General features: G+C 40.5%; 1 protein-coding gene across 2 annotated transcripts in view; it reads right to left on the minus strand.

Moving 5' to 3' along the window:
* Window positions 1-1,145: 1,145 nt before the first annotated feature.
* PCOLCE2 (procollagen C-endopeptidase enhancer 2) overlaps window positions 1,146-25,549 on the minus strand; it is a 48,020-nt gene continuing 23,616 nt past the window's right edge. The window contains exons 1-9 of one of the 2 annotated variants that reach the window (XM_085233296.1): window positions 22,171-22,537; window positions 21,389-21,497; window positions 13,688-13,943; window positions 12,431-12,555; window positions 11,133-11,269; window positions 6,990-7,144; window positions 4,729-4,812; window positions 3,218-3,385; window positions 1,146-1,679 (exon numbers count right to left, since the gene is read on the minus strand). In XM_085233296.1, the coding sequence (XP_085089422.1) occupies window positions 1,543-1,679; window positions 3,218-3,385; window positions 4,729-4,812; window positions 6,990-7,144; window positions 11,133-11,269; window positions 12,431-12,555; window positions 13,688-13,943; window positions 21,389-21,497; window positions 22,171-22,259 (1,260 nt within the window). In that variant the 5' untranslated portion in view covers window positions 22,260-22,537 and the 3' untranslated portion in view covers window positions 1,146-1,542. Of the gene's footprint in view, window positions 1,680-3,217; window positions 3,386-4,728; window positions 4,813-6,989; window positions 7,145-11,132; window positions 11,270-12,430; window positions 12,556-13,687; window positions 13,944-21,388; window positions 21,498-22,170; window positions 22,538-25,549 lie in introns of those variants that run through there. The other variant, XM_085233295.1, reaches the window with a different exon arrangement.

The raw sequence follows: 25,549 nt of genomic DNA on the forward strand, positions 1-25,549 counted from the left end.
GAACAAACAATGTATGAAGCCCCTTAATTTGGATAAGAACTGATACTGGAAAACAAGGCCTAAAACTGCAATTTGAAAATTACAAAATTGCACCTGGTTTGTAAATAAATGTTATTTCTGCAGTGAAATGCTGTTTGGTTTAGTCAGTAAGTCAAAATCTTAGTCTGTAGAATGTGGTTACAGCCCTGCTGAGCTGTTTGACATCAGCTGCCAGCACAGCTTTTTTGTACAGTTGAGCCTCCCTGCAATTCTTTTGTCTTCTGCCTAGCTAGCCATTAAATCTTCACAACGGATGCTGCTGCGTTAGCAAGCTGCAGCACTGCAGTACCTCTTGGCATTTCACGTGAGAGTCAGTAATTGAAGGAGAATGGCAATCCCTGTTGCCCTAATTAAATAAGCAGCGAGTGCTTCTAGTAGGGACTGTATTTCATTGCAGTTTCCTCTACATGGTCACAGATTATCAAAAGAACTCTGATATCGTATTTACACACAAGGAAAACAAGTACTTAAATGGATCCATGATTCTGTTCCATTTCATTTTTTTTAGTTTCCTGTTTTACCCAGTTTCATATGTTTTTGATCAAACTGTTCAATTTCTCAGTATTAATCTTTACCTATAATCTGGTTTTATTCTTTTTTTTGGTTATTTAGCCTTTCAGTTTCAGAATAACATCTGACTCTATACAACAGAAAATGTGACAAATCTCTCTAGACATACATTCTACTATTTACACTAGTGGTGCCAGACTGAGTATTGCTGTATTGTCTTTTACAGTGGAGACAAAAATTTTCATTTAAAAAAAAAAAAGTTTCATTTGCATGTGTATTTTACTGCCACTGAATTAATTACTTCTGTCCTCTTCCATGATTACTTTACAGAACTTAATTAGTGACATTACTTAGTATAGCATGGTCATAAGTAGAAAAAAGCATGGTACTGTTGAACAGTTGAAAAGTAAATGCAGGTTCTAGTCAAATCAGTGATTCGCTGGCTTCCATGGAAGAAAATTCAGTCCCTTAATCATCAAGAAGGTACAGTGTCAGTCATACTATGCAAGACCCAGAACATCAAAAACATGTAAATAATAAAAAAATAATTTTGATGTTTAGTCTGCCCTACTCATACATAATGAAATACTAGTTGGTTCATGATTTAATCTTAAAATATTTTATTAAGCACAGATAATAATGCAAGAATCTATGTAATAAAACAACTTAAAAGAAAAAAAGCAGTGTTAAAATGAGTTACTATAAATATTGCACTTAAAATTCTTATTTTACATATATACGCCTTAAAAAATGGACAATTATAAATTAACCAAATTATAAATTTGGTGCATTTCAAATCAGAAGGTTGTGCTGCAGATCTTCAACTTTAAGATTTAGGGTTTGTAATTTTGTGTCAGGATAGTGCTTTGGTGGCTGGGATGGAAGAAGTGTGGAAAGGGTGACCACGGTCATAGCGTTGGTGGTTGTGTCTTCGTGACTTAAACTAAGTGAAAATTATTTTCCAAGAGAAATGATAAAATGCAGATGCAGAGTTTAGTTATAACATGTTTTGTTTTTCAAGGCATTCAGGATCTTTTGGTTCTTAGTCTTAAAACTCATGACAAAACTGTTCGGAAAGATTTTGCCTCTGCCGTCTTCTTCTACCTGGCCCATGATGATGTAATTCAAACCTACAAAAGAGAGTTACAGGCCTTCAATACGTGGTTAGGTAAGCAGAGTTCTCTGTGGTCTATATTCTGTTGCCAATGTCTTTACTGTGTTTTCCTTCCTGCCCAAGGCATATATATACTTCCCTATCCATTTTGTACTTATGTAATGGACTACAATTGCATAAAAATCAAGTAGGTCTATAGCTAAATACGTATCTATTGTATGGCTAAATATATTGCAGATGTTTTCACATTCATTTGACAGTCTGTATTTAATAAACATTAAAAATGCAGAATAAACACTGGATCAATCAATTACTAACATCTGTAGAAGAATGCGTCTCATTAATTTTTGGATATTTTCTCATATGCTCAGCTTGTAGTGTAATGTTCTTTAGTCTTTTCATGCCTTTTTCCTTCCTCAATGGCATAAATATAGTCTAGGAATACAGAGTGGCAGTCAGGTAAGCAAGGTGGGCTTGCTGTGTGATAAGCCCTAACTTTGAAGCAATCAGATGGATTTCAGTATTTGCATGGCTTAGAAGAGTTAGAGATCTGTAAGGCCTCAGACAGGAAAGAGTCATGTTGTAGGGGGTTAAACAGAAATGTAGAAAGTTTAGATATTAAGCAATGGCTATTAAATAATTCATAGGTAGAATATTTAAGTAGAGAAACTGAAGTGTGTGGTTTGGACCCAATCTGCCTAGAAGGAGACAATTTGTTCCAAGGATACTCTTCTTTTTCCCAGACAGATGTCTGATTTATGAAGAAACAAAGGTAAAAGCAAAAGCAAGTTTCTGACAAGGATGCTCACTTTGATACTGCCCACTTAGAAGTTACATACTTAAGTATCAGCAAGCAATAGGGTCTTTTTGGATGCTTATTAAATTATTTTGACTGTTTCCTGCTATTTCTCTATGTTCTCCTGTTCTACCTGTTGTTTACTCAGGAAGCAGACCTGACTACTATTTTATTTCTTGCTTAGTTACTTTAATGAGAGAGTATATTTCTTACAATATCATATAAGTAGCCTTTGTTATACTTAACTGGAAATGTTTGTTCCACTCTATATAACAGTTTGATAGCTATAGAAATACTAGCAAATGTAGAATAGGTAAAGGTATATAGGAGAGAAGCAGCAGCAGTAGTTAAATTTTCATTTGCTGTCACATATGCTCTTTCAAGTTTTGAATCAAGTTATGATTTTGTTTTTCCACTCTGATTAACTGCATATGATCCAAAATACATACATGTAAAAACAAAATAGAACAGTTTCATCTGAGCGAGCAAAATCAGACTTTATATCACGTGAGTTTTTAAAACAGCTTTTCAAAGTCCCTTTTTCTAAGTAAGCCTAATACTTTATTTATAAAATTTAAGAATGCAATATAAGTCTGTAAGTTTTTTTTGTATTTTAAATTGATTCCATGTAATACAAGTAGCTGATTATAGAATCAATTACTGTAATTTTACTGATACTTGTGGTTGTATTTCAGACTGCAGTTTTCAAAACTGTTGTCTTTTACAAAAACACAAAGCAGTTATTTGGCTGTACTTACCTCTTCTGATGAGAGGACACTGCTTACATATTACAATAATCTTAGCACTCATATTCTTTCCTGCTTGTTGTATTGCTAAGTTTCCCTCCTTGTATACATTAATGATTGATATTGTTGCATGCAAGCTTCCAGCCCGTGTTGTTGTTGAGATTACAGTTCCAGTTATTACTAGAAGAAATTACATTTGTTACATTTTAATTGTTTTTTATAATTTGATGGACCATAGAAACAAGCATATTTGCTCTTAAAAATGATGCAAACAGTACTGGAAAGGTGGGTGTCATCAGTAATTTGGCAAAAGGTAAGAATGAAAGTGACTTACTACCCCAGTGCCAAGGGAGAAAAATCAAGTTTTGTATAGTGGCAGTGACTGTCAGCCACAACAGCTGAGGTGTGGTCAGTAAGATTTTTCTTCCTGCTTGTTCTGATGTTGGACAAGCCTGTACTGGTTGTGTATTAAACAAGGCCGATGGTGGAGAGTGGTGAGGAGGTCATGGTACAGTGACTACATTCTGCTTCAGGGTAGAGTCACAACCCTAAACTGTTTTTCTAGCAAAATGATACAAAGCTGCCCCTGCTTTCCTGAAACAGCAGGCTACCTCCTGCTAAAATTAGAGATAATTAGATTAAGTTGTGAGGGAATTGTATGGCAACTGTTGATCGTGGCCTGAACCTCTGATTGACCACCTGAGGCAAGCAATGAGTCAGCAGTGGGAGCACAGCTGAAGGCAATTCAGCTCCTAGATCCCATTTAATTGCTGACTGCCACTGAGGAAGGATCTCTTTCTGGAGAGAGATCCAGTTTATTGTAAGCCTACAACACTGGTGAGCATTCTTCATTTATTATCTTTCCACCATGATAATCCTACTTAGCCTAAGCTGTGTACGCCTATTGTTTCTACACCTATTGATTGTACAAGGGATTAAGCTGTTCCATCAATGATGGTATAAGGTAATAAAGGTTATAAGGGGTCAAAGAAGCTCCCAGTATTAATTTGGGAAATGCCTCTGACACATAAGAAATTGTAAGTGACAGTGCCATCCAAATATAGAGAAGGTTGTTTGCTGTATCAGTGATTTGAGCATGGAAAGCAGCACTTTTAAGCTTCCATGCTTTCTGAAGTCTTAAAAATGTTTTGGGAATCCATAGACTGAATTGTGAAATAGCCAGCAGGTATGGCATAAAATGTGGCGTAAAATTCCCTGATTACAGACAAATGAGATGACAATACAGTAATTGAATCAGTATTTCCTATCGGAGGCTGACCTATATTAAGTGATGTGATTTTTAGACAGAGCAAATATATTTGTTTCAATCATACATGCAGTGCCTCTTTTGGGAGTATTTTCAGTGTTTTGAGTGATAGGCATGCTAATGTCAGATACACGTGTAAGAGGATGTAAAAATATCACCAATACATTCATAACTACATCTGGTAAAACTCCCAGCAGTGTAAACATACATTTCCAAGCAATGATTAATTAAAAAGAAACAAGCTTTGCTTTCTTACCAAAGTTGCTTGAACAATAATTGCTTTCTAGAGTCCCACTCCTCTTACACTTTTGCTGGCAGAGGGCAACTGTAGGTTTCGAAACTTTGAAGAACAAAGAAGAAATTAAAAGATACTTTCAAACAAACGCAAGTAACATGCTTAAAAACATATACATGCTAAGTAGATCTGGTAATGCAAGGGATGAGTATCACAATAATGATGGGTCCCCTTTTTCTGACATCACCTCCAGTCGTCTTTCCATGTGTTCCAGCTACGTTTGTATATTGATGGCATTATACAGTGGGATTTCTTACAGAACATTCACATTTGATTGTAGTGTGATCTTAAATGTGCAAGTTCGTAGTGGTGTTGCCTATTGCTCTAGAGCCATAGTTGTACACTGAAGTCTTATTATTATGGTAATGCTTACTTCAGAGAGAGTGGGAGGACTTATATCTGAAATTACTGTACTGTGATGAAAGAGAGCAGAGTTCAAATCCCTACCTTTTTCTCTGAAGTTTTTGCATTGCTTCACGATATGTAGTTCTGTGTAATTTTGACAGATGGCATATTGAAACACAATAGAATGTGTGAAGATCTTAGTATTAGAGGCAACAGCTGCTTCGCACTGACTTACATTTCCTTTCTGAAGCTGAGTGCTTTGTTTAAAGACAAGTAAATACACTCCCCCTCTCTCCTTTCCTGCCTACCATTGGAGTGGACATTAACAGTCTCTGAACTTTTTTCAGGTTATTCAAATTATTGGGAAGTTTGAGATTGAGAGATGGAGAGATTAAAAACAGTAATAAACCCAGACAACTTATATAAATGGATTTATTTAAAAATAAACAAAAATGCCCAAAAATAGTTGTGAAGAATCTTTGCTTTTTTTTTTTTCCCTTTAGAATGAAGTATTTTGCAGAAGTCTTACTCAGCCTATTCTTTCTGAAAAAGAGCTTCTGGCCAATTTTCCAACCAGTTATTATTTATATTTCTACTTCTCTTCTAGTAGTATAAATTGGTTCAAAAATAAGATTTCTAAAATTCAAATGAGTGATGCTGAAATTTTGTCTTCAGCGCAGGTCCATGATGGTTAGATCTTCATATTTGCTATTCTGCCTTTTGAATCTCAAGTTTAATACTTGAACCACGTTTAGTGATGTGGGATTTCTGTTGTTGTTTTTGTTTCATCTTAATGTGATCTTCATTTGGTATTCGATAGGCCTCTATAGAAAGGCTGCAGCATGAGACAGGTGACAGCATGGATTAACTGAGACCAAATGTTGGAAGTAACAACTTTATGAAGTGCTTTATAACTAAAAAGAGCTGAATTATTTATTATCAAACTATCAGTTCTATCAGGATGATTTGCAGTTCACTAAGATTTCATTTTTATACTGCTTTTTTAAATCTATTTTAAATATCTTTCAGTATTTAAGCGCTGCAGCTTCTTTGTTTTCTTCTGGAAAGCCATTACTGTCCTGACTTCTGATGTGTTTTAAGTACAAATTAGGTTGTGCTGCCAAACATCATAAATAATTTGGTTTTGTGCTATAACTGTATCTTAAACCTCTCATTCAGGTTATGGAAACTGCAAGACTTTATCCCTTCAGAACCTCAGTAATAGGATTTCTCTGAAGGCCTTGCCAAAACGCCTTTGATCTTTCATATGTGCTGTTTCATCTTAAATATAAAAGGAGCTTATTTTTAGTCTGACATATTTCGTGATAAATTTCTGCCCCTGAACATTTTTGAATAAACACAATTCTGAGAGAAGGTATGTTGATAGGACGCTCAGAAAATGTGAAGAGGGCTCAGATGGTTTAAATAGCAATGTTGCTTAATCTTAATAACTAAACAAAGAGAAATACAGGCAAACATTTACAAATTAGCTTGTCTGGAAGAACTTTTTTTAAAAATAAAATTACTTATTGTAATATGTGGACCTTCCTATAAAAAGAAAACAGTAATTGCTCATTATTCGGTGGAATTTGGTAAAAGATATTTGCTCATAAACTGTCAAAATTCTGAGAAGAGATGATGATAATATTCTCTTATCTGAAGTAACTGTTACAGTGAACTGGAGAGATTTCCTATTAATAATATTAAGTAGATTCTACATGCTCTCTTGAGTATATTAATTTTTAATTAATTCCTTCAACATTTTAAGCACTAACAAACCACAAAACTGATTTTAATATGCTTCATGTTACATTTTTCTAACCCTCTCTTCCTGGAATAAATTAGTTTTATAATCAAATAAAGTCAAAAAAACTTACCTGATGTAGCAGGGATTGTTGTGGTAGTAGGTGGAACTGTAGTTGTGGGTAACTTTTTTGGTCTAAATTTATAATGGCCAATAAAACCATCAGCTGTTAAACTTAAATCAGATAAAAACTGAATGAACAACTCATTTTTCTCAGATAGAATAGGCCTGGAATAGAAAAACAAAATAACTTTTATTAGCTTTAATGTCAAAACTAAAAAAACATGAATAGCATTCTTACACAAAAGAAAACAGATTGCGCTTCGAGTTTATTATTGATGTAAATGCAATATCTGCCCCTAGACTACTGCTAGAATACATGCTCCTTTTGCTAGCATGTCCGACACTGATGCTGTGACTGTGAAACTCATTCTGTTGAATCACGAAAACCTCTGATTCCTGAGGGTTATGTCAGTATAAATATCTTTAAATTCTTCTGTGTGACTTCACTGCAAACTTCACTTCTGTGGAATTTCATTTCATGGGGATAGGTTAATACAGTGAGAAAATATGTTAAAGGAATCCTCAGTATGTAGCAGAGTTGAGTAAATGTTTTGGGGTTTCAGTTCGTTTTTATTTAATGGAAAATACATTATGTGTTTGGAAGATCTGATGGAAATGAATTTGATGTGGAACTCTGAAATTCTTCAATAAAATAACTAAAAATATTTTGCTACTTCTGTGTGGCTGTATTTTACCAGAAATTGGATTTTTATTAGTGAGGCCTTACAGAGCTAGTGGTGTTATTTTGTTAGGATTTGAAATGTCATAAACAAGTGCTTGTCAGTGTATTAGTTTTTAGTTCATACACTGTAGTATCTACTGTGATGCTAAGTAAGCCTGGATGTAGACTTTGTTGAAGACTTCCACTAGAGAAAATTGTATAGCATGCAACTCTAGCAAAGGAGCACAATGCTCATTCCTTTAAGCATTCCACAGACCTTGTCTCAGTATCAATTAATATCTATGAACACCCATTTTTTCAAGCAAGACCACATTTTGTTTGGAAAGAAGGAAAATGAATACAGAGGCAGACAGAACTTGAGAGAAGAAAGTAGAAAATGGTTGTAAGATGTATTTTCACTAAAATGATCCTCTTGCATCTTTCCAGAATTTGTGATAGTGTTCATGAGCTTTGGGCAGAAGTTCTTCAGAACTTTTCATAACACTTTCTAACACCTTATACCTGGAAAAACTTATGATCATCTCTTTTTTTCTTTTCCTTTTCAGCAGGTATTACAGAAGTCAGCTTGCTAGGGGCTGAATCTGACACTAAAGTGCATAATTATCTGAAATTCTGTAGACTTACTGTTGCTGTGGTAAATGCACAGACTGTAATTTTCTTACCACAGCACTGATAAAGGCTTTGGAATTAGGAGAGTACTTACCAGCTGTAGGAAAACTTTGTTCCGCTTGCTGAATACTAGATATAAAAAGCCAAACAATCTGAAAAATTGGACCTGTATATTTTTTTAAGTGTCTTTTTTTAATCTCAAGTGCTGGTTTTGTTGCTGTTTGGTTTTTTTCTTTTTTTTTTCTCCTAATAAAATGTTATTACACGTACTATTCATTTATATTTCATACTAATTGTAATTAGGAATCAGATATGTGGTTATACTGTATGTTAGCTGGTCTACAGTAGGATCTGGGTTCATCTTTGTAACCATCAAATAAGTTCAAGGTATTCACTTTATTCTGTTTCTGTTTCAGAATGCCATGTTACATTATTTGTAACTGCTTATTAGTGAATTTCAACTTGCATAATTGCTGTGTTAGGCAGCTAATACTCTTTATAGAAGTCTTCCTTCATTATTCAGTTTACATATCATGGTTTGCTTTTCTTTTGCTACAGGAGTTTGGTTTCTGGTAAACTATGGTGAGCATTTTGCAGCTAGTGGAAAACCCCCAGGAGACACACTTGCTTCTTGTCACTAAATACATAAGTTGTCTATATATCACTCAACAAGGGAAAGTGACCGTGCTGAAGCTCTTTATTGGATCAGGTTAGTAAGCAGTGCTGTCCTAAAATTGGCTGTCAGTACACTTCTAACATTCTGTAACAGGAAATCTCATCTCTAAGCTATGTGGCCTGGGTCTGAGCCCAGACTTCTGCCCTTATTTGCCTGTTGCACAAAGTCCATACTAAAATGTCTATGTTGTGAAGCCCACTAGAACTTTGGCAGACCAGTGTACAGCTTTGACCTGCTTTGGGAATAGATGCTGAGCCACAGCTGAGAGGTGGTTTAGGAAGCTACTTCTGGCCATCTCTCATGGATTAACTGGCACTTCTTTCTTCTGCACTGCCTTGTCAGCCAAGATCAGATCCCAATGGTTCAAAATGTACTTGTGCAGCTGGCGTAGCTCTTAGCTGGAATGAAGCGACTACATTCCAGGGACTGGAGGCCACCAGCTTCATTTTTAAGGGGTGTTGTTCTCTGCTGCCTTTTGAGAATCAAGGGAAGGATAAGATCTTGTCAAGTTCAGTTCTTACCTGAGTTGGAAAAAGTCTGCAATGTCACAACATACGTACAGTAAAACTATACTCTGTGCTCTTGTTTTGTGGACTCCTTAATACTAACTGCCTTGTGCAGTCTTCCTCCATCTCACAGCTTTGCTGTTGGAGGCAATACGGAAAGATAGTTCTACTACTGAAGTTCTTCCTACAAACAAAGAAGTGATTGTGTGTAACTGTAGCTAACACTTAGTCTCTTACATCCTTTTAATGGCCTGAAGTAGCTAGCACCTAAAGAACATTCTTCCAGTAGCACTGTAGTGTCATTATCTTCTAGTATTTCAGTATTTAACTGAACTACAAGAAGGCTGCACTGAACTTTAAGCCTCAAAAGATGCATCTTTTCCAAAGGGAAACTTAGGAAAGTTTAACACCAAAAGCTTAAGGTGGCTGAAGGAAACTGAAGACTATATTCCAGGTGCACCCCTACCTACCCTTAATTTAATCCTTACCAAACTTCTAATAAATTTTTGTAAGGCTAAGCTTACTCTCTTTATTTCTAGGACTGTCCTGCTATTAGGTAATGATCAAAAATAGCAAGAGAGAGTGAAGCTGTTGCATGGAGAAGAAAAGTCTGTAAGAATTCTGCAGAATGTCTGCCTACCCTCTTGTCTCCAGAGGATATACTGTGTAACCTTAGAAAAACATCCAACCAAAACTGCAAAAACCTCACAGTAAATCTCAGCCCAGCACACTGTCCCTAGGAAGACTGATGCATGTACCTCCTTCCCTATCGCAGTTGCTCTTGGGAATCAAACTAGCTGTCACTTCTGAGACTTAATTCTATTCACATGCTTACATTATTTTTACTAGCTTGTATATCCTCTTCATTCTGAAAAGCTACTCCTTTTTAAAAGGCTTAATGGAAGAGGTATTATGTGGAGGGAAAAAAAAAAAAGCTAAAAATTATTAGCCTCACACAAGAAAATTTATACACTTTTTAAATAATTATGATCTATTATTGCCAGATCTGTTTATATACTGATGGTGCCTCTATGTTGGGGGGGTGTTTTATGGGGGGAGGCAGAGCCAGAGGGATCATGTTGGGGGTATTTTGGGCGAGATGGCAGTTTGAGTGGGTTGGGGTTATTTTTTCTGAGTGTGGCATCAGCAATTTGGCAGCTAAGCTGCTGCTGAAAGCCTATGGTGGTACCCAACATGTTCATGTGTCATGAAGGGGCACTGCTCAGTGGAAGGGCTGGTGAGCAGCCATGGAATGAGCAGAAGTGTGTGCAGGGGGTAGAATGAAGCAAAGTAAAGAGCCAAGAGACTAGGGAGGTCAGTTGGATCTTTGCAATTTGGTATCTGTCATCAAAACACAGTGATGCTAACATTCAGTTAGCATTAATACTGGTATTATATGTACATGCTAATACCAATAGCATTAGCATGGGTATCACTAGAGAGTGCTCTAACGAGGCTTGAGAGACAGGACAGAACTTGGATTGGAAACAAGGATAGTCACCGACAAATCAGGGAAAAGGAAAAACCTGGGGAGAGATGGATATTATTAAGCAACTTCTAGAAATGCAATTGAAGGTAGAAAATGACTTATTAAAGAAAAAAAATCAAAAACCAAGTATAGAACTGTTAGCAGAGCAATACATAGCGCTGTGAAGCTCATAATCACAGAAAGTTACTTACGCTGGTGGACTGTCTCCACAATACTTCCCAATTCTTTTAGCATCATTGATTTCCCCACCGTTAAACACAGCAACATAGTCATATCTGCAGTAGTTGTCTCTCTCCACATCAAACTTCTCAAACTTTAATTCTATTAGCTGCAGGGAAAGTGCAAGTAATTTAGTAAGACTTTGATAACAAAGTTAGTACTTCTTACACTAAATGGCCTCTTCAGATGCGATTTATTTTTGCTGTCTATAATGGTGAATTATTCAATCCACCTAATATGGGTTTGATATTTTAATCCATGTAAATTCTCTCCAGTAGAGAAATAGTTCAAAATATGACCTTAATATTCTATAAAGTATTTTGTTCTCAATTTTTATTTGAGAGATGGTGGTCATGAATGGTGATTAAGAGTAGTTCTCTTTACAAAAAGAGGAATATAAAAACCTGGAGATAGTTAAGAAAAGCAACCTACCAGTGGGCTTGGTGAGCAAGATTTCTGACTTTGTGCCAAGTTAAAGAGCAGATTGCTCAGCAACAACCAGAAAATGTGAAGCTAGAATGAAGATGAGCTCTACAGCATAGGGAACAACACATTATAGCCATATGTAGCTCAGTGGCAAACACATGCTTTATCTCTTCTGTTCTCAGCTCTATTTAGACCTTAACAAAATGGGAACTTGCACTTTGAAGGCATCTGGCTAACTAAGCATGTTATGAGATGAAGCCTTCAAAATATAAAACGATAAAACTAATGAAACATATATTGAAGATCCTTGCGTAAGGCTCATCTGAATATATTCCCTGTGCTGTGAGCAGAATCAAGAACAGTTTCTGCTTTTAATAAGTTGAACCAGCTCTGCCTGGTTACCTCAATAACAAACTGAAGTGAAATTGAAAGTGCTACAAATAGTCTTAAGCTGAACATTCATCACCATCATTATCATGTTAGGTCCTGAGATGATCACTTCCCCTAGCTTATTTTGCATGATGTTTTGTTGATTAACAAAATTGTCTTTAAAAGATCTTCTCTAAAAGCCTCACCAGTCATAGACGCTCTAGAAATTGAATACAGGGGAATTTATCAGTGTGTATGAGAGGGTGTTTAGTGCTTCTCGCGTTCTCTCAGCTGCCCCATGTCACATAAGAAAGGTGAGTACAACTGAAGTGCAGGTGGGCCTGCACTCTGCTCACCTCCCTGACTTCAAGTTTCAGCCAGGCAGTATTTTTACCACAAATGCAGCATGAGTGGCACAGTGGCACCGCTGTGTGTGGCTGCTGGGGAGGGAGGTGCGGGTAAGGCAGCGCGTTACCTGGTTCTTGGGGGCCACGATGTGCCAGGAGCACGTGACGCCTGCTGGGTAGTCCCGCTCCGGCCAGTTGGGTGTTTGGAAGGAGCCAGAAGGCTTCTCCAGCCGTCCCCCACAGTACTGGTCACCTGAAAGTACAGCACATCGTGTGCGGTATAATGTGGGCGATGGGCTGACCTTGCTGTGCTGTGTGTCGGTGCCCAGGTGCTGCTGGGGCCTCAGGGAGATCTGTGAGGAGAGGCTGAGCTACGCCATGCTGGGCACTGCGGGCTCCAGCAGCCCCAGTGCTGTCAGCTGGGCCCAGCAGCATGCTGGCAGCTCCTCAGAGAAAATGCCATGAAAAAAGGGCATAAAACACCAAAGATAGAGAAGAGAAAGATGGGGGAAGGGAAAAGCAGCCCTGTGAATAGCAGCAGGAAGAGCAGAGTGCTCACACCCATTGGAAGCGTTCCCTGAGCTGTGCCCTGTCAAGCGCCCACCGCATGCAGGTGCGTTCCTCTGCTCCTCAGCCCCAGGTCACAGACCTGCACCAGGTATGTAATTCTTATTTGCAGTAGGATTATGAGTCTTTATAAAAGTGATTTCATCATGTCATGGTTGTCTCTATATTCTCGTTTGTGCTGGTAGCAAAAGCCTTCAAGTGGAGTGGTTGACAGGCCAAGAGCACAGTGACACATCCTCCCTGTCATTTCCAAGCAAAAACTAATGCCTTTGACTACAGTTGTCCCTAATACGTTTTTCTTTCTTATTTTTTTAAACAAGCATAGAAGTTTACAACCCCCAATGTTGTGTAGCATGGTACTGTAGCCACTTGAAGAGCTCCCTGAGAAAAAAATGTCCTCTCCTTTCCTTTGCAGCCACTTGCTTTATGTATTAGAAGTGACAGCGCCTGTATTACCACTGTGTTACCAATTTGCTTTCTCTACATCAGTCCTGACTTCAGGGCTGACTCGTACACTCTTGTGGAACTGTTTTCCACTTTTCTGTGCTGAATTTTATCTGCCATTTTACTGACAAGCTATTACTGTATTGCTGCTAGATGCAGCCCTTCTGCAACTCTTAGAGTTCAGTCAATTCTCTTCCTTAGCACTTTGATTAACGAGCTGGTATGGGTAAGCAACTGTACTCTGCTGTTTGCTAAGCAAGTTAGTTAATGAATACATTGAGCGCCACAATTCCTAATGCCTCTGAAACCGCATCTTAAGCGTTAGTGTAGCTCTCCGTAAATTCGTCTTCAGCACATCTGTAACTGTTGGTTACCTCTTTCATGTGGTTCTGCTGCAGAAAACTTTGCAATGAATCCACTTCCTGCAGTATTAGCATCTGAAGTCATCTGCACCAACATTTTATTGCTGCTGGATACAAGGGCACCTGGTTTCACTGTACCACAGAACCTCCCGATGCGCTGTCCGTTGGTGTGGCCGCTGTATATATCCACAAAATCGTATCGGCACAAATTGTCACTTTCCAGGTCTAAGTATCTAAAAGAAAGAACCACCACTTTTCCTTCGGGAACCTGAGAGAGAGAGGGAGGGAGACAGAGATCTTGAGGTGTGACTGACAGCACGTACCTATCCGATGTGTGTACACGAATATTTTCACATCCTTCTCCTCTTGCCTATTAAGTTCTTTTTGCCAGCTATACCCCCGAACAATGGTTTTTAACATCTTATTGGGCCAATTGTAAAAATAAAGCTCTGGCCATCTCAGCTGCCATTATCTTCCTCCCGATGCACAGTACCCTCTACCCAGATACTCATAGCTGGTTACGTGCCATCACCTCCCAGTTCAGTGTGGCAGGTTTCACTTAGTCCTGCTGAAAGTACGTGCTCAGCCAGGCGGCTCCCTGTCACCGAGGGAGGCTAGGGGGTGAAATGAACAGGGGTACTTTCTTTTAAATATGGAACAAGCCATTTATAATTTTGAGGAAATGAAATGGCTGCTCTTATGTTGCTGATTGGTCATATGGTTTCATAGGGTTTTATTTATTTATTTACATAACTTACATTTTATAGCTAATGCTGAGCAACCTTGGAGTAGGTTCATTCAGCTTGAAGACTGCACTTACATTTGGAAAACATGTGTAAAACTATAAAGAGTTCCAAAGAACCATTAGTGGGTGTCCTCAATACAAAAAAATTTTCTTTTCTGAAGCATTTGAGTAAACATAAGACAGGGTACATCTCATATGTCTGTATCTGTGGGCATTGTGAAAGAGGGAAGAGTACTGACAAGGATGTAAATTAACAGAGGATAGTCCTCCTTTCAAGGAGGAGAATGTTCCTTAGGATAGATTTGCAAGCTTTTAAGAGCATAAGCAGCACGCTGAGAAGTGAAAACTATTCTAACAAGCACTCAGTACTACTTAACAGGACAGAAAGAAGAGAAAAACTATTTTAAAGCATAGAGGGACCTCGGATAGGCAGAATGTGATTATCTCAATTTGTAGTCCACTAGAGTGGTTACCAATTAAAATAATTGCAGCAGTCCTGTTTTACTGAGACACTGCTATTTTCTGCTTTAAATACATAACATACACTTAATATATCTGCAGTAAGTCCATATTTACACCACTCTATTTGAGAGCTTGTGAATTTTTTCCTTCCTTAAGAGTGACTCATTTTAAAAAACACCAGTTTGAGATAAACTGGACCTAAACTGTTTCTATATGAAATTGTCAAAGTCTTTGAATTCTCTCAGTTGTTAAAAATGCTTTTTCAGATGGAAGAGGATAGATGGAAATGAGTTCTTAACCCACGGAAGAGACCAATAAAAGCAGCAATAACCAAATGTAATGAAAAAAACGTGCTGCTTATATATTAAGGTTACTCGTTTCTGTGGCTACTTTCATGTCCAGTGCCAGTACTGATCCTGCAGGGCAGACTTTGCACAAGCTGATCACATCTGCCCAGGGCACACATACATGCTGGCTGATCAGCCCTGCTGCATTCACGTTGTTGTGTAGAATTTACTGTCAGAATACGTTCCTTTAATCCTTGTGCAAAGTTCTCTCCAAAAATGCATTCAGCTCTCCTGTGCTGACGCATGTTATTACCACTACTACTACTAGTACATCAAAACCACAGAGCTCATCTAATCTTACCCAGAAATTCCAAAGCACAATGACTATGTTTTAGAAAACTTTCAGGTCAAATGTTAGGTTTAGCTCTCGTGCTACTGAAATGAGCAAGCCCTGTACAGGAAAATAACCCACATGTGTATTTATTCAGGATGAGGCAAATACAGACGTGGGGACATTTTGTAAGAATTTCTGTGAAAGCAATATGACTCCTTGAGTTGCTGATCTCGTAACTAAACCTCTCGTTATTGCTTTCACTTGTCTCCTGGTCTGGATCACTGAGAGGCATTAAGGCGTGTATCATTTTAACAGAAAAAAAGTTTAAGAGGAATGTGGGATTCATTTCAGAAGAACAGAAGTTATTTACGGTTATCCTACAGATTCTGTGTGACTAAAGAAAAATGCTGGCCGTAAATTTAGTCAGATAAAGTCAGATATAGGCAGTTAACTAAAAGCATCCTCTTTTCAGAAGTAGTAAACAGCTGCGCGTAAAATAGTGTGTGCTCTTCTGGAGTTGGAACGCTTGTTATTTTTAATTTTATCCTGGTACAACAGGAACCAGGTGACCTTTCAAAGTCACCATGTTTTAATTTAACACAGGCTAAGTTCTTTGTCCAGCATTTCCCACTACATACTTTCAGCGTCTTGCAGTTTTGCTACAACTTACTCATCTTTGATGAGTTTCCCCTTTTCCTTCCACTGTTTCTGAAAGTTGAGCTGCTCCATCATATTAGAGAAAATAGTTTTGTCAGTCCTTATCAGATTTTCCCTACTTTCTGAGCTTCAATTTCTTCTATGAAGACATTTGGTCCCTGCAGGAGCTTGGAAAAGGAAGCTGAAATGTGGGAGCTAGCTGATTTTGGGGTAAGAAAGAGGATTTTTGCTTTTCTGCAGCACTCACGCATTTCTCTAGGCTTCCCACTCCCTTGTGCTGCCCCAGGTGGGGCACTCCAGCACATACAGCTGACCAGTGACTGAGAGGGAGGAGGATGGCAAAGCAGCCTGACTGAATTGCCAGCCTGCCATTCACTCCAGTCTTGGGTTTTCTGTTTCGTGGTAAGAGGAATCCTATGCGTTGTTATATGCTTCCTTCTTTCTTCACCACTGACTGTGTTATACTGTACTTCATGACCTTATATATTTTGTAACAGTTTTTACTGTCTCTAGCTTTCAGTCTACTTAATCTTGGCCAAGACTGTTCCCCACAGTTGTATTCAGCCCCATGGTCATGAATGTTTAACAAGAAGCCTATGCAGACCTTAGCTATCAGAACAATCCTTGCACACATTCAGCCAAATTTGAGAAGAAAAGTTGTTTATATTTATGTGAAGTGGGTTCCTTAATAACAGGTACTACTTTCTGTCATTACGTTACATATTAATGTCATTACTTTATATATATTACTGTCATTACTTATTTTAATAATATTTGTCATTATTCACAAACAACAAATGTGTTCCTCCATGCTGCAGGAATTACAGGTTTGTGGGCTGACCAGATGACACACATGAGTGCAGATGATGGCAGTTCCACAATCTGGTAACAGCCACACCAGTTTGCAGCTACTCCCAAGGAATCCCACCCTCAATACACGCATTTTTGGAAAACAATACTTTTCTTTAATTTCTACCATTTCCTTTTCAAAATGTTGAAAGCCAGCATGTTAAAATCTGCCAATGTTTATCCTTGGCCATTTCAAATATTGCTCCATGAAAAACCCAGGGGAGAAAGCAGAGGCCAACATGATTCAGTTTTGTTTGAGACACATCCGAGCCTGATGCAGTATGAAGATGGGATACCTCAGGGGAGGAATTGGAAGGGTTTGTAGTTCTCACATGAAAGATAAAGAGAAAGAAGTCAAAGGAAGAATATGATGCGATGCCTCCCTTGCAGGGTGTGCCTTATTATTCTGTTTTATCCATCCAACTGGTATTTTGCAATGGTAGAGCCACAGCTTCTGCTCCTCCTTGTCATACTGAGGGTGACTGACCCTTACCTGCCCTTTACTTCACTTATGTTACTCTCTGAACTTCTTTAGGATCAGATATTATGGTACTGAACTCCTGTGAAGGATGCTGCTTCTTTTCATGAATTTGCATTATTCCTACTGAAAGCTGAAGGAAAAGAGTGCTCTGTGAATTCTGGGGAAGAGTTGTTTCAGAGCATAATTTTCATAAATTATCCATGTAGGATATTAACCTCTTGGAATGAGCACGATTATCTTATATATAGAAACCTACCGCAAAATAAGATTACTAGATCTTTTTTGGTTATCATTCATTGCAGGTATTTAATGCTATGTTAATTAAAATTTACTTACATTTAAAGTAATGGAGCTACTTTCCTGTTGTTGTTCTCACTGAAAAAAAGAGCTTTTTCATTGTTATGCCTCTTCCAGTTTCTGGGGAGAATTCCCAAATCATCTCACTCTTCCAAATTATTTGTTTTAGATTATTTGCTTTCGAAACGATCATTTATTGGTGAAAAATCCTGAAATACTAACTTTCTGAGAAAATATTTTGGCCAATTTTTAAACCAATACTGTAAATGTTTAATAGCAAAATACTGATTGTATGTTATGCCATAGCAGTCCCAGGTAGATTTGAAAAAACATATCAGCTATTTTCAAGCTAAACACATTAGTTGTCTCTACCAAGAATGAATGTGGAAGATACTTGGAATGACATCCCAGGATGAGCCACAGTTTGAGCCCAGTCTCTTGTTCTCTAGCTCCATCCTCTTCAGCCAGAAAGAATGATTCAAGAAATTCGTATCAGTTTGCTCTCCCTGGCAAGCCACCAGATTCTGTTAAACTGTTCATTTGCAGCCCATGCAACCATGAGGAAAGACCTTCTCTACAGGAAGCTGCACATCTATATGGGAAAACAAAGGGCAGATTCCCAACCTCCCTGATAAGTAAAATTTTCAGACTCTGTTTATTGTCAGCAAATCTGCTGCGACAGCTCCTGAACTATAAAAACATAACCTTACATAACTCTGACAGTCTTTGGTATTATTTTTGCATGTAAAATTGCAAGACTTTTAAAAGAACTGCAGTCTGCCAGAAAAACACAGGATAGTGATCCAGATTGTTGGACTGTGTGACATATTTATGTGAGGTGATAGCCAAGAAGGATTACAGAGCATTAAAAGTAAACGTATGTGACATTTTAGATAAAGCTATATACGTTACTATAGGAAAGGAAATATCTGTACAAATGACTTGTTAGCAAAGCCAACTGAAAGCTGCAGGGTAGTCTGCCAAGGTTGTAATAGAACCACAAGCATGTGCTGAACACTTCTTAGAGCTCTTAGAATAGAGGAGCTGTTTTCTTTAGCCAGCTGAAAAAGTCCCAGTCTCTTGAACTAACAGAACTATAATTGAGTTAGAGAGACTCTTCTAGTTCCAGCAAACCAGTTGGAAGGATTTCAGCTGATACAATGCTACGCTGCTTTATCTGTATTACCCATACATTTTCCAAACCTGCTTTCTTCTAAAGAATGAATTAGCTGTCAATGCCTTGCTGGGGATTTTCTCTCTAGGTGATGAGATCCTCTAATTGAGAAAACACAGCCTCGTGCTTCTTGAGCCCCAGATGGAAAGTAATCTCTTCCAGCCTTGTAGATTGGCCTGATCCTGCACCAGACAGTGGGTTTCAGGAAGATGCTCACTGCCATTGAGTAAAATGGAGAGGCAAGAGCCTCGCTCTCCTTCCAAGATAAGATGCTAAATGAGGAAGCTTAACTTAGTAACTGCAGCATATGTATTTCTTCATGGCAGTGAAACTTGCTTTTTTCTTTGGGTGTTTCTGTAAACTATTTTGAGTCTCAGCGTATCTGGTGAAAGGAATTTGTTGTTTAAACTCCGGTAAACCAGATGCTTGAGTGTACCATCTTCCTTTAGTTTGGTAAATCACTCTTTTTACAGACTGAGGCTGCACAGTTTGATAGGCCTTCCCTACATCCTCCCTGCACTTCCAACAGACAGGGTGTTCTGCACAATTCATGGGGAAAATATCTGCTTGGCAGAGTGAACAGTGTCTAACTGGAGTTGCATGAGGTGTGGGCACAAGGAAGCCTCAGCTACTGTAGTCATGCAGCGCTTCTCTGATCTTGAGTGAGCTACAGAGGGCAGGACAACATCAGCCAGAAAAGCAGGGGCAAATGGCAGCAGAGCTGCAAAGTAAGGATGAGGATGGTGTTGAAATGTCAGGAGCCAATGACTTCCCTCCCATGCTCAACAAGGCCCGAGTGCAGACATAGCTCTGCTATAGCTTTGTGGTAAGGCTGCTCACACCTGTAAGGCTAACCTGGGTGCTCACATCTTGTTGGCAAGAGCAGCTTTAAGTCTGCCATGAAACCATGCTGGGAACTCATTAAATACAACCAACTGTCCTCCCGTTACTTCCAACAGATGCAGAATGGCAGCTCCAGGGGAGCTGCTTTCATTTATGCTCTGAAAGTTTTAATGGTAACAAAAATGATGCTCTTGTCATCAAGATGAATATCCTTCAGATTCAGCGCTGAACTTTTGAACATCTAATACCGATTTATGTTGGTAAACTAACTTGGGTTATTTTTCCTTCTATTTAAGGCATGTGCCTATGACCCCAAATGGAAGTGGCGTCTGCTGTTCAGATGGCAAGGTGGGCCATGCTGAGTGCTGAGATCCCAGCCTCCTCAGACACCAAGAAGCAAGTCTATTTGCAAGCATACCTCTCACACCGTACTCGTCTGGATAATGCCCTTCATGGATTAAAGGTAACCTTTAACTCGGCCCTAATAATTAGGCAGCATGAAGGTGCAGAAAGCAGCCATTGCAGCTTCATAGCCTTGTCCTTCAGACTCAATGTTTAAAATTACATCACTCATTGGTACAAGAGCTGTTTCAACCAAACACTGTAAACAGATCAATGCCTCCTGCTTTGCGTCAGCATCTCTATAGTAGCAGGAGACAATTACCCTGTAACATCCTGTTCGGCTGCCATCACCGGCCCATAGTGCAGGCTTTGAACTAAGGCCGTTTTTACTGCTCCCTTCAACACAAAGATCACTTTGTTACATACTGCTTTTTCTTCTGCAGAGTCCATACTCTAGGGCTGAATGTCACAGGAGCTCTTAGCGAGCTGTGCATAAAAAGATGGAAGGGGAATTTGGTGGGCAAATGTGGAAGGCTCCATTTGTACTGATGCGAGGAAAAGGAAAGTTGTTTGTTCACATCTCTTTTTCTGAGTCTGCGAATTAGGACACATCCAGCACTGAACTGTTCAGGCCTTGTTGCCTAATGGTGTCTGTGAGTACAGTGCCTCTACCCTACAGCCTCATCTCGGCATCAAAATATCAAATCACAATCTACGCTTTTCCATGGCCATCGGTAAACGTAACAACACCTCCTTTTTGCTTTGCTGTGTGACACAGTCCAGTTGTCCTTCCTGGCAGAACAGCATTACTACGAGCACACTACAAGCAAACCTATTCATGCTATTTTCATTTCTTCTTGAAACTTCTGCATCTCCTTGCCAATGAGTTTTGCTTTTCATGATGTTTTATGTTGCCTCAAAGCTTTGCTTTACTATTCTGGTCTAAGTGCTGATTTCTGTGCTGAGAACTGTACGTGTTTGCTCTCAATGGGGTTGATTTTAAAACAGTTAAGACATATCTATGGAAGCCAGTGAAATTTTGATCTGACCATAGACAAGATCTGTTCTTTACTGCACCTTTTAGCCACTCTTATCATATATATCAGAGCCTCCTAAAGTGCTCTGGATAGCTGAGCTGTACTGAGTTCCTGAGCTCACTACTGCACGCATCTCCTGCCCCCTACGAACCACTGGCATTAACAGCAATTCATTACCTGGCTTTGTGAGATTAGAAGTTCTTACCGTGATCTTCCAGGTACATTTGCTGTTTGGAGGGTACACTCCCGGAAATCCTTCACTCCCAATGAACCCCGACTCTCCCGATACAACTCCTCCACATGTAAATGTAGGCCTGAGGATAACAGGAAAAACAGCACTTCGTTTTTAACTATACCTCATTTATTGTTTGTATAATAAGAAAGGGGTGCTGACAGTCTGAAATCTTAAACCAAAGCTGGAATATTTAAAATTCTCAGTAACTTCAGACGAACTTTTCACTGCCTGTCTGATGTCAGCAAGGACACTGTGTGCAGTGCAACAGCCTTGACGGGTACCTTTTCTCATGTTCTACTGTGCGTGGTCGTGGTGCATTGTAGAAAATCGCTGTTCTAATTATCAATAATTATTAACAAGTCTTTAGATAATAAAATTAAGTACTAATTCTCATCTATTCCACCCCGCGACGCCCTGAACTCAGCCATGTAACAAAGCAACTCTCAGGCAGTTTCCTACAGCTCGAGGCCGCAAACTGCCCGCACGCAGCTCGTGAGGCTCAGCCCGGGCCGGGCGGCTGTCCCAGCGCAGCAGGCGGCAGCGCGTTCGGTAGCGCTCGGCACCCCGCGACGCTGCCGCCGAGGACACGGCTGAGCTGCGCACGTGGGGAGGACGGAGCCGCGCGCGCCGATGGCGCCGTTCTCGCACGGGGCCGTTCCGCGCAGGAGCCCGACGCGCCCGCGGCGCTCAGCGGAGCCGGGGCCGAGCGGGGCGAGGCGGGAGGGGATGGGTCGGCCCGGACCGGGCGGTACCTGGGCGGCGGGGCGGCGGGGCGCGCCCTCGGCAGCAGCAGCAACAGCGGCAGCAGCAGCGGCAGCGACCGCGGGGCGGCGAGCGGCATCCTCGGGCGGCGGCGGCGGCTGGGGCCGGGCTGGGGTAGGGCTTCTGCGGCTGCCGCCCGCTCTTCCCGTGCGCCGCGACCGGGGAGGAGGCAAAGCAGTCCGCGGCCCTCCGCCCCCGGGGCAGGGCAGGGCAGGGCAGGGGCCGTGCCGGGCAGGACCACGCGCCCGCCCTCCTTCCGCGGGGCGCGGTCGCCGCCGACTCCGCTCTCCCCCGGGGCCGCTGCCCGGCGCGCACCTCGGTGCCCAGGGACTGCGGCCCCGGCCCGGGCCCCCCCGGCTCCGCCCGCTCTGCCCTCAGGTGGCGCGGCGCTGCTCCGCCCGAGCGGCAGCGAGCGCGGTGTGAGCGAGTGTGCGGGAACCGCTTCGTCCGGAGCTCAGGCAGCCGTGCTGTAAAACACTGCTTCGTTTGAATTCTAAAGCAGACTTTAAATGCTCCTTCTTGTTTACCGGTTGGTAATCCTGACCCGTTTCAGCAGCGTTTTCACCCTGGCTGTGAAAGATGCTCATTAAAGGGCTGCGGCAGAGCTCACAGCGATGAACTCAGCGGTTGTGTGTTTGTGGGACTCGGGACCAGGATGTTTGGGAAAGAAGTGGAATACCAGCTCAGGAGTCTCGTTGAACGCCAGAAAACTTGCCCTTAAAAACCTAGTCTCTGAAAGCAGTGTTAATAGAGATGGATAGTGACGGAGGGTGTCAAGCCGATAAGTGAAAATTTACCTTTTAAGGATGGTTTTAAGAGTAGCCTGCACCTCCTTGTGCTTTTCCCATAGAAAAGGCACAAAAGTTTGCACGAAGCAAAGACTGGGGGAACTGAGCAGTGGAAGGCTCTGCAGTTGTCAGAGGCAAGTCAGAATGCAAACCTGTTCATTCATTTCTGCGCTGTTTCTTAAGCGCTCACTGCTCATATTCCTGCAAAACACAAAGAAGGCTGCTCTTCCTGCCACGGCTTTGGAGCAGTGCTGTCTTACACAAAATACATGGAGAATTAAACAGAAAAAGAATGCTGCAAGGTAGTGGATGTAATGTCTGTTCTCTCGTTTCTTAGAGCTGGATGAAGAAAGCAGTAGGATAGCATGGATGTGTGTGTGCTGAATTTCCAAGAGGATTTGTGTAGCAGAAGTGCAGCTTCTGTTGGGGTATCCCAATACCAGTGGTTGGTAAGAGGAGGCAACAGCATTCCTGCATTCAGGGAGGCAATAGAAAAAAACAAGAAGCAGAGGCTGAGGTGTGTGAGGGTTTTGCAGAGGCTCAGGTTTGTTTCAAGCACGGTTGTCTCTGCAGCAGCATGGGAGTACCTAGCCTGCAGCCCTGGGGAGGGGCAGCCCCACATGGCCTGTGGCACTGGAGGAAGCAGTGCGACACATCTGGGTACGGAAGTTGTCATCTCCAAGATGTGGGGATGGAGTATTTTAACATGATCAGAACAGAGGTAATACTTGAGCTGATCTGAAATGGCAGAAATGGGAAATAAGTTAGCCAGAAAGCAGAAAATTACTTAGTCTGTGACCGACAGGTTCTTAGTTAGCAGCCAGAACCACTAGGTATAGTGATTTTAGTTATGAAGGTAGTTTAATGTTCATAAAATTGTTATACATGGAGGTCAGTGTGTGCCATAGTGAGTTGTATAATCCTCATGCCACAGGCACAAATATTCCCTGCTGCTCTTCTCTGATTGTCAACATTTTTGTAGTCTAGAGAAGAACCACTATTTAAAAATACCAAGTATTGCAGGCTTTCCATCCACTGCAGAGCGGGACTCCATGCAGAGCCACCAGTGCGGGTGAGCTCCAATAGGTTACGTATTCAGGGACCTTTTCTGTGTGCTTGCTGCACTTAATTTATTCTCAAGTTACTGTTAAACTTCTCATATGTTAACAGGTTTCTAATCACCCAAGAAGACCTGCAGATCTGTGCAGGAAAGGGAAAATGTATGGCTGAGGAGCACACTGACACAGGGGACGGGCTGTTGGGAAAGCCCTACACAGTTGCATGCAGACGCGCAGTGGGTGCTGGCACCTTCGCTGTCTCAAGGATGGAGCAGCGTCACTCCTTGGCATGCCCTGCCCAGGAGCAAGCCCCGAATTACAGACTGCAGACAAGGCACTCAGTCTGAATTAAATTGTATTTACCAAATGTAAATGATGTTGCTGGAGAGAAGTCACCCATGAACTAGACCAGTATTCTGGCTGGTTTCTACTGATGGAAGGGTCAGAAAAGTAAAGCAGTTACCTATAAATAAAGATGTTAGCACTGACATTAATTTTAACTGAATTTCTATTAGAAATACAGAAATGGGAATGACCTTTCTTTTTCAAGCCCGCTGTCCCCTGCTGTTTCATGCTACCGAATAAGTAAACTCTTTCATAAACTGATGACGCTTCATTTCTGAAGTCAGCAATTTGCAGGGTCAACATCTTGGTGTTGTTTGCAGGGTAAGACTGCACAAGGGGAAAGGCACAGGTAGGGACTGTACATAAGGAATGTATACAAGAGTTTTAAGCTCAAACCAGAAGATTTACAGGCTCTCATATAATCTTAAATGTAATCTAAATGTAATCTTAAATATAATCATAGATATAATCTATGCTGCCTTGTGTACGTATTACCTTGTATAAAAGATGCATAGGTTATGTTACAAAAAAAGCATAGAGTTGCACGAGGAAGGAGTTTATATTGATGTGCACAATAGATGTCTAACTTTTGATGGCCAACATTGCAAAACAAGTAAGTTTCTTTTGTAATGTTGTTTCTTTTCTAATGTACTGTGAACAGTACATTAATGAACAGTGAACGAAAACTTTTTTGGGGGAGAGGAAGACAGGGGGTGCTATATGTGTCCCTGAGTCCTGAAATCTAGAGGCCTGGAATGCTGAATCTGTGGTGGGGACAAAAGTGTTACTAACGTGGCTGTGCACAAGAGGAACGGCTGCTGGTCTGACTGAAAAGATGACTTTCTGAGCCCTTATGCTCCAACTTCTAACCACATCTGCTTTCCTCTGTGGAAAGCAACCTATGTAAGGGCCCTTGCACTGTGACAAAAAGATATAAGACATAATTCTCAGTGTTTCTGCACAAGTCTTGTTCATCTGATCCTGTGAAACTATTTGAATTTAATCTTACATAGTAATTGCTATCAGCAACAGCTCTTTATTTTGTTTGATGTGCTCTTACATGCCAAAATCCTGGTATTTTCACTTTCAAAAGAGCTTTGGAATTTCCTCGAATTTCAGGTTGTCCCTTTTCAGAGCAGTACTGTACAGGCAGTAGAGAGAACAAATCCCTATTTTCT

The sequence above is a fragment of the Meleagris gallopavo genome, chromosome 11, assembly GCF_905368555.1.
Source record: "Meleagris gallopavo chromosome 11, MGAL_WU_HG_1.1, whole genome shotgun sequence".
In the NCBI taxonomy this organism is placed as follows: Eukaryota; Metazoa; Chordata; class Aves; order Galliformes; family Phasianidae; genus Meleagris; species Meleagris gallopavo.